General features: G+C 42.4%; 1 protein-coding gene across 2 annotated transcripts in view; it reads left to right on the top strand.

Moving 5' to 3' along the window:
- Positions 1–17104, top strand: part of SORCS3 (sortilin related VPS10 domain containing receptor 3) — a 603811-nt gene that overhangs the window by 491949 nt on the left and 94758 nt on the right. For both annotated transcript variants that reach the window (XM_046028096.1, XM_046028098.1), the window contains 3 exons: positions 4614–4793; positions 14441–14587; positions 16181–16283. In XM_046028096.1, the coding sequence (XP_045884052.1) occupies positions 4614–4793; positions 14441–14587; positions 16181–16283 (430 nt within the window). The remainder of the gene's footprint in view (positions 1–4613; positions 4794–14440; positions 14588–16180; positions 16284–17104) is intronic.

A 17104-nucleotide genomic window follows, 5' to 3' on the forward strand; every position in this document is an offset into this window, starting at 1 on the left:
ACCCCTCTCTCCTATTCCACCCAAAATCCTCTAGCCATTGCTACCAGGCAACACCTCCAAGCCAAATCCAATAAACATTTCTACAACTAACTTTCTTTCTTTCCTTCTTTCTTTCTACCTTTCTGGAGCACTTGACACTGCTGGAAAAAAAAAATCCACACCTGATACTCTTTTTTTTTTTTTAATAATTTATTTGACAGAGAGAAATCACAAGTAGGCAGAGAGGCAGGCGGGGTGGGGGGGGGAAGCAGGCTCCCTGCTGAGCAGAAAGCCCGATGCAGGGCTCAATCCCAGAACCCTGGGATCATGACCTGAGCCGAAGGCAGAGGCTTTAACCCACTGAGCCACCCAGGCGCCCCCACACCTGATACTCTTCCCTGTGGCATATTTTATTCTGATTCACTTTTCTGATTCCCCTTCTCCTGCCACCCTTAAATGTTGATGATCCTAAGTTCTCCTGATGTTCTGCATGGTTCTTGGGTGACCTCACCCCTTCTCTTCATATTGGTGACATCTATGTTCATAGTCCCGTCCCATACCCATCGAACCCTGGACTGCTTTTTTGAAGTACTTCCGCTGAAAAATCCCATTTTAAAACTCTAGACCTAAGCTCAGTATCTTATATTATATCCCCAAATTTCATCCTTCTCCTGTGTTTACTTACTCTACTCATTCACACAAAAACTTTTACTAGATATCTACCATGTGCTACCGATACTTAGTAAGTGCTAGAAACGCAGTGATACATAAGAAAGACACAGTCTCTGCTCTTTGGGAGCGTATGGGCTAATGAGAGAGACTGATGTAGAATAAATAATTATACACATTAATTATGAGTATTTAATTATGATTGTATGAGCATGCTAATGAAAGAATTTTGTAGGTCACATAACTGACATATTAAAGATATGCCTTTTTCCTTTGTCGCCCTGTGGCTCCTGCCTCCCTAATGAGTTCTCACCAGTCCATTTCATAGGGTTCTCATAGAAAACCTGCTTCCTTAGTCCAGGCCCTCAGGTGTCACTACTGAGATGTTGCAACCACCTTGTAAGCCTTCCCCCTGCCCCACTGAAATCCCCCTTGGACGCTGTGATCTCACAGTTAAGCTGGCCTTCTGCAGCCAAATCTCTGCACTGGTCAATTCTAATTATCCCCTTTTCCTCCTCAAAATCTTGTGCTAGTTTTATATTTCCTTCTGGGTAAAACTTAGGTGGGCCAATGCAGGGCCCCGTATGGTGTAGCCAGTCTGTCCTCACCTCCCTGAGGGAAAAACTGCTTTCAAGCCAATCAGGTTTCACGCATTTCCATGGATGCCCCCGCGACCGCCCCCATCTATAAGCCTTTGTATTCCCATCAGTACCTGTACCAGGGATCTTAGTCAGGCTCACAGAAGGCCAGGAGGGCATGACGTTCCCACCACTGTTGGGCATCTGCTTGAGGTCATGTTGTGCATCTTGGTTCTCTCTGTATTTCTATTATAATATCTGGTGGATAGCAGATGCTGAATAGCGAGTGTTGTTATAGTGAATGAAGTTACATTCAACCCAGATTACATGAAAGTGTTTCGATCATGGGCAAGTGTTTTCACCATTGTTTACCTATGAAGTCTCACATTTAGGTTTGCAAAGGCAACTATGATTCTTCCGAATTAATGGGAGGGTATGGGGGAGTGTTATTTATAATTGTTCTCCAAATAAAAACATGAGTGTGGTTCTGTCTGATGCTGTCCAAATTCCAGTTTATTGAAGTGCCAACCAGAATTTACTTACTGCTTTTCCCCCCTCTTCAGTCTCTCTCCTTATCACCAGTCAGATCTTGCTCTGCTTGTTCTCAAGAGTAGCAAGTACATCTTCATCTTCTTCGGAAGGAGATGTCATATGCTTTGAGGTTAGACTGAGGCTGCAGGAGTCAAGAAATGTGGTTTATTATCATTCAGCTCTCTATTAGACCAGTATTACTGAAAATGAATCATTTGTTCTTAAAGACATAATATTCTGGTCATTATTGGTTGATCCATATTCAACTAGAAGATCTATTTGGAGAGAGGACACATGGCTCAGAGCTTTTTCAAGGAGTGATGACCCAGACTGCATGCACCTGACTTGTCTGGAAGGCTGGTCCAGGTGGTAGGACTTAAGCCTTCCCAACCAGACACACTGACTCAGAACCTCAGGCAGTGGGATGTGGGAGTCTGCCTGCTTTTAAGATCTCCAAGTCATTTTGATGCATATTGAGTTATATTCCCACTGATAACAGAGTTCAGATAGTCTTGGGTTTAAATATTAGTAATGTCATTTATTGGCTAAGTGACTTAGGGAAATTAAGAATTTTTCAAGCCAACTTCCCAGGGTCCTGGTTTCTAGAGAGTACCCTGTCCCCTGAGCCTGCCGCACCTGTGAGTCAGGTGATATACCCCACACGCACAACAAGGCTGGCTGCCTTCCATCCTGACCGTGCCCCAGTGTTTTCAGTTGTTTTTTTTTCCCCCATTTCTTTTACATTAGTTTAGTCTAAAATAACTTAGCTCATTCATTTTTATAACCAAAACATCTGGGAAAAGCCCGGCATTTCTATTGCATTTTTAACAGGGTAAGTGAATTTAATCTGTATTTCCTGCAGCTGCTATTTCCCCTCCTACTGGGTTCTCGGGCTTTCATTCCACACCAACACAACACAATTTCATCACAGGGTTTTTAAGAGGAAGCCTTATTTCCATTTTCAAGCAGCTCAGCAGGATCCTGTAATTCTATAAGGTGTGTAAGCACAAATGAACTAGAGAGGTCTCAGTCAAAGCGACCTAGGGAGTTCAAGGCCAGACGCTGAGATCTGGCAGATCCTCGAATAAAGAGAGTCAGAGCGCTTCTCACTTTTCCCATCTCCTTGTCCAAATCGAATGAGCTTGCTCTTTCCAAAAATCGTCTTGGAGAAGTGCTCCATGGTTGTGAAATCCAGAAAGAATTTCAGCGATAAAAGAGACATTGCTACCTTCTTTTATTGCTGAAATCCTTTCTGGGAACGGTTGGGCCAACAAAGTAAAAGCTAGACCCGGCCTGGTGATTTACTGTCAATGCCAGTTGCCTGAGCCCCTACTGCAAGTGCTCGCCACCACGGTGACCAGGGTCTTCTCCTGCTTTCTCGGGATGCCCTTACTCTTTGGCGTATCTACCTGTGCAGTTTCATTTTCTAACTGCCTGCATTATGTCCAGCATTTGTTTGTTTGTGCCAACAGTTCCTCCAGATAGCATGAATTCCTTAGCAAAGGACCTGAGTTTGTGATCATCTTTGTACATTGCCTAGCCACGTACGAAAACTGGCTTTTATAAACTCTTCTGAATTATGAACTGATTATATTTGATTGTAGAAATGTCCTAGTTCAGGTATACAAACTAAAGTGACTTCAGGGACCAGGGTGTTAACATTAATATGTAAGAGGCAGGTCATAAGAACATTTGGGCACTTAAGGCTGAGGCTTCCTGAGTGCTGACTTCACCTAAAAGACTACGCCATCCAGGTATTCAGTAGAGGCTATGATTAGACTGAACATTTGTGATTCCCATTCATCTCATGGGTCATAGGATTGCAACTTCCAATCCGGAGGCTTTCTCCCCCACATATATCCAGGTGGTTAGAAGCTCACAAGTAGGTTAAAGCTGTACAACAGACGTTCAACACTTGGTTCTGTCACTTACTGGCTTTGTAATGGGAAGCAAGTTGGCAAACCTTTGTGTACCATATTTTATTCCTCAGTAAAATGGGACTAATACTAGCTCTATTGTAGAATTATTTGGATTTTTAACTGAAATAATTCATTTAGATGACTTAGAATAGTGCTCAGATGTTAGCTATTTTTAGCGGTAGCCCAACCTCTTCAGTACTTTGGTGAGAAAGTTGAAGGTCAGGGACACAGACACATTCTACACCATAGAGCTAACTTCTAGCAGTGTTCCGACTAGGACCCAGAACACTAAATTCAAGGTTGAGTTTCCTTTTTGGTATTGTCAGTGATTTTCAAATACTATTTTATTAGCAGCGGAAACTCTCTCATCTTTTACTCCCCACATATCATGCAGAACTCTAGGATAAAACAGATTCAAGTGGTGCCCCTCTGGTTGAAACAGAAGTGGAATCCGATAACCCCACCCACTGGCTCTGCCTCCCTGCCACCCTTCTTGCAAAGGGTGACTCTGAAGATCCCAAAGAGAGGTTTTGCAGCCACTACCCTAAAAAGTTTGAAAACACACATGAAGATCTAAAGAAGGGATAAGCCCTGTCTTCTTTGCATGTGTGAGTTTTCTCCGGCAAGGCTGTATGTCTCCGTTAGTGCTAACACTAACTTTCAGATATAAAAATAAAAAATGAAAGTGGATGAATCCCTTGAAGCCATGGAAAATGATACCCACCAAAGCCCCTTACACCCATCTTACTGTCACTTAGCAAGGAAAAAAATCACAAAGCTCTTAATTTATAGCCTTGGTCTGACACAGAATTGTTTAACATTGCCTATAACTCAGGCTTTTCCTCCCCCATTCATAAGTCATGGTAATTACTCTGGGCCCCCATGGGCAGAGGGATATGGAGATCTGCTGCCTTATAGGTGTTCCATCTTCTTCCAGGACATGCACATCATCAGTACTGATGAGAACCAAGTGTTTGCAGCCGTCCAAGAATGGAACCAGAATGACACATACAACCTCTACATCTCAGACACGCGTGGCATCTACTTCACCCTGGCCATGGAGAATATTAAGAGTATCCGGGGTCTAATGGGAAACATTATTATTGAATTGTATGAGGTAGGTAGCCAAGATGGTCCTGCACCTGGATCTGCCTCTCTTTTGCAGGAGTTTTTTTTTTTGTTTTTTTGTTTTTTTTTGTTTATTTACAGCATAACAGTGTTCATTGTTTTGGCATCACACCCAGTGCTCCATGCAGTACGTGCCCTCCCTATTACCCACCACCTGGTTCCTCAACCTCCCACCTCCCACCCCATCAAAACCCTCTGGTTGTTTTTCAGAGTCCATAGTCTCTCATGGTTCATCTTCCCTTCCAGTTTCCCTCAACTCCCTCTCCTCTCCATCTCCCCATGTCCTCCATGTTATTTGTTATGCTCCACAAATAAGTGAGACCATATGATACTTGGCTCTCTCTGCTTAACTTATTTCGCTCAGCATAATCTCCTCCAGTCCTGTCCATGTTGATACAAAAGTTGGGTATTCATCCTTTCTGATGGAGGCATAATACTCCATTGTGTATATGGACCACATCTTCCTTATCCATTCATCCGTTGAAGGGCATCTTGGTTCTTTCCACAGTTTGGCGACCGTAGCCATTGCTGCAATAAACATTGGGGTACAGATGGCCCTTCTTTTCACTACATACCCAGGAGTTTTAATGGAATAAACACTAGCAGTGCAGTCAGCTAGTCCTTGGGAAGAAGGCAGCTATACCCTTTAGCAATTGTGTGATTTTGGGCAAGGAACTTAGCTTCCCTATGCCTCCATCTCCTCACCCATAAAAGGGGGATAAAATATTTGCCTGATGAGACGGGTTGTGAGAATGAGAGAGAACATACATAAAGCACCTAGTATGGTGGGTGACTCAGCAAACTTGAATGGATGGTAGCTGAAGTGGGCATTCTTCTGTGGATGAGCACGATTACGAGCCAGATGCCCAGGTATTTGACCTACGTGGACTCGCTTAGTCCCTTTCTCACTTCTACGGACTCTGAGTGGAGGTACGTATCTATTAGTAGATCTTCAATTATTTGGAAATTGACCTCTTATGAACAAGTTTTAAAGGAAAAGAAAAGTGAATATCAGTGCTGGGGATGTGGGTTTCCCTGAAATGCCACCACAAGCCAACATCGGTGCAGGATGAAGAACTGACCTTGACTTACATTGAGTTGTTGTTTAATATGATCACTGTACTGAGTTTTCAGTTAATATTGAGGTTTTGTTTTAAATGTGATCACCAGTTAAAGAATAATTTCTCTAGGAAACCAAGTGACTGCACAGAGGCACTAGAGAAAAATGAGTTGTTTCAGAGAACCTAAAGCTGGGTCACTTTTTATGTCTCTAGTGGTCGTGTATGACCTTTGATGGTCTGGCCACAGTCCTCGCCTTGTTGGTATGATGGATTGATTGGAGTAAAGGGGTGTATTTCTTTATCCAACATTTATCAGTGATTGATGGTCAACACTACACCTGCTGTGCTGGTGGAGATCATTCATTCATGGAGGGAGGAGTTGTCTGTCGTGAGTGGTACCCTCAGATGGTGTGGTGAGCTGCTCCCTTACTAGTTTTCATCTTTGAGGAGTGGGAGAAGCTTTCATAGAAGAGGGATTGGTGTAGGGGTTCCTGTTTTATAGTGGTGTCTTCTGAGCAGTGCCTGGCAGTGTTCTAGCATCCCTGCCCTCGTATCAAAGTTACTGAAGAGTAGCGAAAACATCAAGTTACTTTTTTAGGTAGGAGGACCACACAAAGGTCTGGGGGTGAATAGAAGTCCACTAAAAAAGAGAGAGAAAAGTGAATGGCACTGGGTATAAAGCAAATTCAGTAGAAATACCGTGATTTCCTAGGAGGTTGTTGCCAAGTGCTAATTCCCTCAACAACAAGATCCCCATTTGGGAAATGGCCCAGATTTTTTCTTAGAATTACAAAAGCTGGTAAAGATGACTAAGGTGTGTAAAGAGCTTTGGGAAGCTTACATTTCCTTGACTCCAATCATACCTGGAGGCAGAAGTATACTTTGTTATTGGGCAGTAAGTCACCTCTGGTGGAAGGTTTGGATGAAATGTTCCTGGGACTGAGGTCATTGCAACCAGATTTCTGTTCTCATAAGTGAGGCTATAGAGATGAGAGGATTATTCATACTCCTGTGGTCAGACTTCAGGAGAATGGAGTAGACATTTGTAACAGATGACCTTTTAATTTAGAGATCCCTGTGTCTCTGACCCTATTGGTAAGGTGGGTGCATTTGGCACTGTGCTGTCCCATTTGTAATAAAGAGTATGTTGGTCACTCTGATCTGAACTGGAGCATGGATAAAAATGAAGAATGTGCCTAAATATATGTATATTTTGGTCTTGCTCCAGTCAGTCTTGCATTTTTAGTCTTTCGGTGGAAAATGCATGGTGTCATTTCATCTCTACAAAAGCAAGACACACAACTTCTCTAAAACCAGTTCTTTTGTGTTTGTTCTCCATTTAATTTTATCAAGTTTCATTGTGCCCCTGTTTTGTGTTAAAGCCCATGAAGAAGGCAGGAGAGAGACTGATTCTTGCCCTCAGGAAGCTTGCAATCTAGTTTGTTGGGCTTTGAAGAAGTCAGTGAACGAAGTTCCTTTTTGACCTGCCCAGATTGGAGTCAGTTCAGACAGAGACAAAGAGTGAGATAAATGGAGATCAAATGTCAGTTTTACTGCTTCGAAAAGTTATGTAGAGGCAGGTGGGCTTCCTAATCCTGCCTGCCAAACCTGGATGCACCCTTTTAGTCACATACTCAAATAGCAAATCAAAAGCTCTCCTGTGGCAGCCTCTTCCTGGAACACCACTACAGTGAGATACAGAGTATGTGATCTTTGCAAGCAGATCCCCAAAATAGTGGACGTAGGGATGAGCTGTATATGCCCAGTTCTTTTTTGCAATGTTACCAATCTGATCATCAGTCTTTTTGCCCTGCAGAGGAAGAAGTGGAAGGTATTCCATATTTTAAGACCTGCATGAGTCAAGAACTAGATGGATGGTGTAGCTTTATAAGACCTTGAGCCAGCTAATCTAATTGCATAGAATAGATGCTCATCAGGTACAAGAATGAGTGCCAGACAGGTGACTGGAGTTCAGATTCTAGAAGGCATTTAATACTGAGAGAATAAATTGTATCTGGACACTATCTAGACCATGACCATATTGAAGGCTTTTAGAGGGTGATGCTATTTTGCACCTGGAGATGCATTCTGTGTTTGGAGATAAAGCTGAATTTAATTGGTCTCTAGGGGTCATTGGTTTTAACCTCCTTAACTAGAGATTCTCATAGAAACTGAGATTGTGTACCATATGGCCAGTTAGCGAAGAGACTATAATTTTTCTGGACTCTGAATGCCCTTGAGTAATGCAGCTGGGAAAACTAGTAAGATTTCACATTCAATTCAACTAAATTAATACACTTTTATAGAGTGTATTTTGTTTGATGAGATGAAGCTGGTGCGTGAGACTCACAATCTACTGGAAGGAAATATGACCCTATTAGGGTAGTCAGTGATCACTGACTAACTTGTATTAAAGCTGTGACTTTCTGTGTTGTAGAATCAGTAAAGAGAAAGGTTAATTCTGACTTGAGGAATTTGCGGGGTGGTGGTGGTGGCGGAACTTGAAGATGAATTGACTTAAAGGATGAATTACTGGAACTTGGGAGAAAGGCATGTTTGGTGGAATCCCAACATGATATGAGAACAAGTCTGATGAGTAGACGCCCATTTTTGTGGAATGTTCAGTGACTTTTGGACACAGTGGGGATAACTATTGCAGAGATATTAGTAAAGAGCTGGATTGAAGAATTGGGCATTTTCTGATGGGCTCATATTTCTCTCTGTTTTTCTCTTATATCTGCATACCTAGAAAATGATATTGGCTGTATCATGCAGTACCCTACACCAAGTTAATGTATAACTTTATAGTATGATGTGATAGAATATTACACCTGTTTAACTTTGTCTGAAATGTCAGAGATGCTTTTAGGTAACACAGATGTGAATTGGCTTGGATGAGCACAACCACTTAAATCTACTTCCTAGTGTATCACTCCATCTTGCATGTGGCCCCCTCAAGCTTCTTCTTGACCATGGGAAAGGGGCAAAGAAAATTAAAACTTACTTGAGAGTTCATCTTATAGTCTTTGCACTAAAAGACCTTGGAAACCATTGGATGGGAATCCACCCCCACTGAACTCTCATTAAACTGAGTAAAGCAAAGACATTGTCTGTTTCCTGGTCTGTTGGAACAGTCTCCTGCTGTACAGAGTCCCTTCTCATTCTTCCTTTAATCCCTTTTTTCAAGTACAATAGTGACATGGCTGTAATTACATGATCAGGTGAGAAAATAATTCTTTTTTTTTTTTTTAAAGATTTATTTATTTACTTGACAGAGATCACAGGTAGGCAGAGAGGCAGTCAGAGAGAGAGGAGGAAGCAGGATCCCCGCTGAGCAGAGAGCCTGATGCAGGGCTGGATCCCAGGACCCTGAGATCATGACCTGAGCCGAAGGCAGAGGCTTTAACCCACTGAGCCACCCAGGTGCCCCGAGAAAATAATTCTTGAAGGCCAAATAATAATCTCTTTTTTAAGGTGTCAGAGCCTGTTCCATCAAAACAAGTCTGATGAGGACAATGAATATAACCTATTATGTGTTCACCATTATTCTGTGATACTCTTTTCATGCAGAGCTTTGTTGTGGTTTGTTTCTTCATATCACTAACTCCAACCTACATTTCTTCTTAGTTGCTTTCCACTGATAAATCAAGAAATAAATATTCTTTCCAACAGCCTCAATTATATTATGGAAACATGCTCTGAGCTGCTGGTCAGGTGCATTTTCTTCAATATTTTCAAGGATATTAAGCATCCAACTCATACCTCATTATAATAATAACAACAGTGAATCAGGTAATGCCCAAGACCAGTGTTGTTGACTAAATATATGAAGCCAACCACAGATGCACTTCCAAAAGTTCCACCGCCCACACTTTTTAGAAGTAGAACAGGTGAAGTTAATTGTAATAATATATTTTATTTAACATAAGTATCTAAAATATTATCATTTTAGTATGTGCTCCATTTGAGAGTTTACTAATGAGATCTTTTATATTTTTCTGTACTGAATCTCCAAAATTCTGGGTGTATTTTATACTTCCTCCTCATCTCAATTCATATGCTAAATTTTCACCAGAGATACTTGATCAGTATTTACATTTCATAAAATTTACAGTAGAAAAAGTAGATTCATATACCCAAGTTATTCCAAACATATTAAAAGTTTGCCAATAATAGATTCGGGTGTCAGTTTTTAAATTGAAGTTCAAATTGATTCAAATAAAATACAGTTAAACTTCAGTTCCTTCCTCCCACTGGCCACATTTCAAGTGCTCAGTAGCCATATATGGCTAGGCCATAGTATTGGTTTGGATAACCCTAAATTTTATATATATATATATTTTTTCAATCATTGATATCATTGATTATATATGTATATACATATATAGTCAATCATTGGTCTCTCTCTATATATAGTCTAAATTTTATATATAGTCAATCATTGATCTGTTGCCATATCTCTTTGTGGCAGGTATCATTCCCCCTGGTGCCTATGAGAGTACAGAGAGTACAGAGAATTTAGTAACTTGGCTTAGATCACAGAGATAGTAAAATGGTAGAGCTATGTTTGAACCAGTCCACGTATATTTGAATAAAAAGCCCAGGCTCTTCCCATTATGTGCTTTTTAACATTATTTTTTTTTTTATTGAGGTCAAATTTATGTATAGTAAAATGTACCCTTTCTGGTATGCAGTCCTGTGAGTTTTGACAGGGGTATGCAGTTGTGTAACTACCACTATAATCAAGATAGAGAACTGTCACCTCAAAATATTTCCTCTGATGACCTTTTTGTAGTCAACCACTCTCCCACCCCAAATCACTGCCAAACCAGTCTGATTTCTTTCTCTCTCCTATTTTGTCTTTTCTTGATTTCCATGTGATTGAAATTATACAATATATAGTCTTTTGAGTTTGACTTCATTTACTTAGAATCAGGCATTTGAGAATCACCCATGCAACTTGTTGAGTATCCGTAGACATTCCTTTTTTTTGTTTTTAATTGCTGAGTGGTATTCTATTATGTGGATGTGCCCTGGTTTGTTTACTCATTCACCATTGAAGGACATTGAAGTTGTTTCCCGTTCTGTGTGACAATAAATAAAATGAATATAAATGTTCACGTGAACACAAGTTTTTCTTTCTCATGGGTAAATACCTAGGAGTAGGATTGCTTTGTTGGATGTGAAAGACTTTGTTTATAAAAAGCGACCAAGTTGTTTCTAAAGTGGAATTCTCATTTTGTATTCCCACCAAAGATGTATGAGAGTTATGGTTGCTTCACATCTTCACCACCACTTGGTGTTATCAGGTGTGTGTGTGTGTGTGTGTGTGTGTGTGTAGCCACTGTGAGAGGAGCCTAGTCGTGCCTTAGTGTGGATTTAATTTGAATTTCCTAATGACTACATGGATCTCACTAGGATGGATAAAATGAGATTCTCTGAATCATCCTTAGTGTTCTGGTTTCTTTGCCCATCTTAGTGATGTTCCCTTGCTTTCTCTATCCCTGTCCTTGCTCCACACCCTTGCTTTATCATGAACTTGAGTGACCCATCCTTGGCCAGATGGACAGCTGCATGCAGACTCCACAGGGACATCTCTCCGAGACTCACCTTCATTGGCCCCTCACCACCGGTTCCACTCTAGGGACAGCCCAAGGGAGACCGTGGTAATTGCTTTTCTCAGCAGAGCTCTGGTTTCTTTGTCCTAAGGGCTCAGGGAAGTGAGCAGCAGATGCCCATGCCACCTGGACTCAGTGCTCTGCCAAGAGGCTGCTTTCAGTCTCCCTTCATACCTCAAATTGATTCCAGAAGGAAAGTGGGCCATGCAAGTCTGTACTATGCTACTCTCTTCTTTGGGTGCCATCCCAAGCTGGTGCCCTTCTCTTTGAGCTGTGGGGCCGGCAGCTGCAAGCCATGCTTCTGATTTCAAACAACAGTAGGAGGAAACACAATCAGAGTTTATCAGATGCCTAGTACCTCCTTAAGTTAAAATGGGTGTCTCATTCTCTAATTGCTTCATGTGGTATGCAGTGAGGCTCAGTAGTGTTTCATGATATTTTTGCATTAGAGACATACATGTGCTTCCCATGTGCACAAATGCATGGCTACCTGGGTATGGGTACTAGGTTGAAGCATACATAACATGCATTTTGTCCTGGGGTTGCAGTCAAGAACTATGAAAGCTGTTGGCCTAGGGCACACAGTAACAAAGTGCCCTCTAAACTTGCAGCCTATGTAAACATGATATGGATCCCAGAAGCAATATGGGTTTTGAGCAATCCGAATACAAATTGAAAGTGTTCTGGTTCTTCCGGACTGGAGGGAGATGGCCGTGGCTCATATGCAACTTCAGGAGAAAGGCCTTCAGAGCTGCAGAAGGCTTCCCTGGAAATCTCTCCTTCCTGTGTCTTTTCAGACCCATTCTCCAGATCTTGCTCTCAGAATATGTGAAAAAAATGCGCGTCTGAGCGGTGTGGTGCTCAGGGAGAAAACATGGTAGTGACCATTCCGATTGCCAAAGACACACATCTAGCAGAACACAAGAGGCAGCAGAATGGCTAGTAATTCATGCCGGGAGGCATCCAGCTAGGAAGCAGTGGATGGGGGTGACAGGAGCCCCACAGGAGCAGGCTCAGAAGTCTGAGATGGACTTGTGTATATTTTCCCCCGGGAGAGAGACACCAAGGCCCTGGGTATGTTTTGCAGGGGACCAGTTGAGTCAGCGGAGAGAGTTCTCTAGAAACATTATCTGGTGGTCCAGCAGAAAACGTACCAGCTGTGTCTAAAGAAAATACCAAAAGGCCTCCATCAGACAGACAGTTTGAAAGAAATACAGATTCCATTCTCTGTGAGGAATAATCGGTAGTCAGGCTTAAGAGAAATGCTTCTGTGGTTGGTTTTAAAGACCGAGGTGATGAGAGAGCCTCAGAGCCCCTAGATTACCATAGAGGATCCCAGTCTTCCTGAAATGGCACTGATTTTAAGCAGCCAGGGTAGGGAGGGGTTTTCCGGGGAAGGACAGAACTCTGACACCAGTGCCCCCGCCTTGGCTTCTGTCCTTGCCCACCCTCTGTTCAAGTTAGGAATCTAATCAATTCCTTAGTTGGCCCTTTGTCAAATTCCCCTGGTGGTGTCCTTCCCAGATAAATTCTGTTCTTCTCTTGACATTCTTTGTCTATTTTTTGCTTGTTTGTTTGTTTTTATCTGGGTTGGCATTCTTTTTCAAGGGCAGTCAGGTTACTTAAAAAAAAAAAAAAAGCAAAAACAAAAACAAACTTCTCATTTCACCAACTCAATTATGTCATTAAAAAATAGTAAAAGAGCTCAGTTCCACAAAATTCTTTCCCACTGGTATTCTCTCAGTCAACCACGGTCCTCAAAGAGTGGGGAATAGGGGCGCCTGGGTCGCTCAGTGTGTTAAAGCCTCTGCCTTTGGCTCAGGTCATGATCCCAGGGTCTTGGGATTGAGCCCCGCATCAGGCTCTCTGCTCAGTGGGGAACCTGCTTCCCCATCTCTCTGCCTGCCTTTCTGCCTACTCCTGATCTCTGTCTGTCAAGTGGATAAATAAAATCTTAAAAAAAAAAAAAAATAGGGAATAAATGCACTTAAAATTCTGAGTTACCTATTTCCAGAAAACTCTCATTCAACCTCAAGTTCATATACATGTAAGTGATTTGACTTGCCTTTTGGCTTTGGAACATGCTGGGAAGGAAGTTAGGGAATCTTTCTTTGACGTAGTGCTGTCATTTACAGTATCTGTTCTTACTGCCCAAAATGTAGACATGGAAGGAATCAAAGTTTGGTTTGAACCTGTACTTACTCTGAACTTTTCTGAATCATAAATTTCTTTTAATTCTCTAGCTTCTTGTTTCGTGGTGATAATCTCCTCCCTTCTAAGCATCAAGGGAATGCAAATTCAATAGATAGGAACTCTGGGAAGAGGGCTCTGCATCATCTCATGTAGCCATGGTTAGCCAGCTGAGGAAAAAGAGGAAGGGCAGGGTTGATTCTGTCTGTTTCAAAGTGACCATTGGCTGAGACACAAAGATGACATGGAAGTTATGCAGGATCGCCCAGAGAGCCAGTGGCACAGTCAAAGATGGATGCGAGGTCACCAAGCTGGGTTATCTGCCTGAAAAATATCTGCCTCACTACTGATCAGGAAGTGAAACTTCCAGCTTTAAGGATCATACCTTTATGCTTCCAAAATCTACCTACAAGCTCTTCCTGAGCAGAAGCATATCGCTCCCCAGAAAGGGGTAACTCCTTTGGTTGTTATAAACCAATGCCACCTCAGAGGGAATGTTAATAGTTAAGGATAAGATCCTATGAACAGAATGTGGAAACACATAAAGTAGGAAAAAGCAGATGGGTAAAAGGGCAGTGGGACATCTGGGTCGGGGCAGGTGGTAGAGGGTGCAGAGATGAACTTAAACTTCTCTCAAAGACCACATGGTATATGGTATGTCTCACCATGTTCCTCTTCTTCTCTTCTTTTGTACCCCGAACACCCTGTCCCAGCACTTATCAGCATTTGGCCCAACATGGTTCTCCATCTCTTGCCCTTTTTCCTAGGTAGCAGGCATCAAAGGGATATTCTTGGCAAACAAGAAGGTGGAAGACCATGTGAAGACATACATCACTTACAACAAGGGCAGAGACTGGCGCCTACTTCAAGCACCAGATGTGGACCTGCATGGAAGTCCAGTACAATGCCTGCTGGTCAGTCGCCCAGTCTCACATGAAGTCCACAGGGCAAGCTGGTCACCTGGGGATGTTCCATCAGGGGCTTTTTTCCATCAAGGGATCTTAGGAACTTGGCTGGTGTTGGGCAGAGATTTCCCACAAGTCCCAGGGCGATGATCTCCAGGCCTAGACTGCCATACCACTTGGATGGAAAGTTCAGTTGAAACTCACAGGCTTGTACTTAGAATACACTATGTTCTCTAATTCTTAGTAAGATAAAGACATGTTTAAGAAACAGTGCCTGAGTTCCAGGGTTCGAGACAGAGCTCAGGAGTAGAAACACGCCTGCTAACTGATACTGATACGAAATAATTTGATGAGTGTGTGACAGATGTCAAAGTAAGCAGAAGTTGCCTTGCAAGCCCAGGAGAGATCAGGCTGGGGTGTCCACATGGGACAGTGGTTAATCCGTCAGCATTCTCAGGGTGCCCGGTATGTGGAATATTGGGGTAGGCACTCTGGAGGGCATAATAGATAAGTAATTTCCTCTGCCCTCAGGTGTGGCAGCTCTCAGGTGGGGAGGGAAGACAGATCATTAACAATGAAATTCATGCCCCTCAGTGCTGTGTTAGAGTGGACCTATGTGAGAAACTCTTCCAAGGCCCCAGAAATGGTTACATTTCTCCTGAGCAAAAAAGTTGCCTTTTGCCATTGTTGTTGTTTGGGTTTTTTTTTTGTTTTTTTGGTTTTTTTTTTTGGTTTTTTTTTTTTTTTTGCCATTGTTAAAAAAATTTATTACCAACTTACCATACTGTAGACATTATGTTAAAAACCGGGGATATGGGGACAGATAGGGCCTTTCCTTTTTTTTTTTTCTTTCCCTGTAGATTTTTATCTAACCCCCTCTTTTCTGCTGGTGTTCCAGGAAGATCAGAGACAAATGCACATCCACCTCCAGGAGTGTGGATTTTCTTTTTTCCTGGGCCTTACCCATGGCTTTATCTTATTTTCTTAGTCTAATTTTCTCCTTTCCCCAATATCATCATTCTCTTGTTTTTATTTAATATAGGGTATATCTCTATAAATCCCTCATCCTTTTTAAGAACAACCAAATAAGGATAAACAAGAAAATATATTTCTATTAGTTTGAGACAATATCTTCAAACATTCTAGGTAAAATTCAAGTAACATTATAAACAGGAATTAGATAATAAAGGAGAAAGAGAAGCAATCTGGTTGAAGAACAGTGTAGGGGCCTGGAGACTGTTCACTTAGCTTTCCCTCTGCATCCCTCCCAGTGGCCACCTACAGCTCTAAAGAGCTGGATGTCATGGTCAAGATCAGAAACAAGGAAGGTCAGGATCATCCTGTGGGAAGGAATGGTCAGGGAGGCTTCATGAGGCTGACTGTGGAATGGACCTTGATGGATGGGGCGGAGATGAGGAAGGGAGGGGAGGCCTACAGTTGTGATGGAGGCAGCTTCTGACATGAGCATACCCGCTGCCTCAGGCAGAAATGTCTCCTGCCCAAATTTTAGTGGGCGGCTCTTTCTGGAAGCCTCATTTCTGGTGGGGCAGGGGTGTGACTCAGAAGTTTGCTGGAATGAAGCTGTTTTCTTCTCCGTTTCAGCCCTTCTGCTCCTTACACCTGCACTTGCAGATCTCTGAAAATCCATATTCCTCAGGAAGAATCTCTAGCAAGGAGACAGCCCCAGGACTCGTGGTAGCTACAGGTAAGAAAGACATTCCCTGTGCTTCTTCCTCCCTGATGCCTTCTGGAATACATTTATCACTTCTTCGGACTCTTTGAGCATTTTGGTGACAGTGATGAGTACTCTCCCCAGGAAATAGGCAGGGTCATGGAACCCCAGGGCCAGTCTCATGACCCAGGAAAAGAGCTCGAGACACTTGTAACTTCTAGGTTACCCGCATCACACACAGTCACAGAGCTGTCCCCTGTGCTTCTTTAGCAAGAGGCCAGAGTTCCTCTCAAAGTAAACTGACTGATCAGAAAGCTTGTTTGTCATAGGGAATTCTCACTTTAAGACACCTTTGGTATATGAACTTGCCAGCTCACCAAATATAAGTTGGGGTAGTTTTCTCTTTACACAGAGGATTCTTTGCAAAGGCTTTCACCCCAGAGCTGTTTTTAATCAGGAGGTCTCTGGTGCATGTAAAGGTTTGTTTACACATGATTAACCATTTGGCTGAGAGCCTGGGGGAAAGGGCAGAAGAAACCTAAGGTTGCATTGTTAGAACCACTGTCCACTGAACATCAATCAGAAATGAAGATAAAGCAACTCTGAAATGAAAATGAAGGTGTCCGGGGAATGTGCTCTGATTAGCCTGCGTCTGATTTCCATGTACCTTTCAGGAATACGTTGGTGGCATAAAGCAAGGCGGTCTTCTCATCTCCAAAATCAGAGCTCTGGTGTTAGGCTTTTCTGTTATGAAAGCAGATAAATTCACATTGACTCGCTGAGATGGTACATTCTGTCTTGTCTCGTCAACCTGAAATTCTGGCTCCTAGAGTCACTGCTCTCTTAGACACAAC

The sequence above is a fragment of the Meles meles genome, chromosome 13 (assembly GCF_922984935.1).
Source record: "Meles meles chromosome 13, mMelMel3.1 paternal haplotype, whole genome shotgun sequence".
Taxonomy (NCBI): Eukaryota; Metazoa; Chordata; class Mammalia; order Carnivora; family Mustelidae; genus Meles; species Meles meles.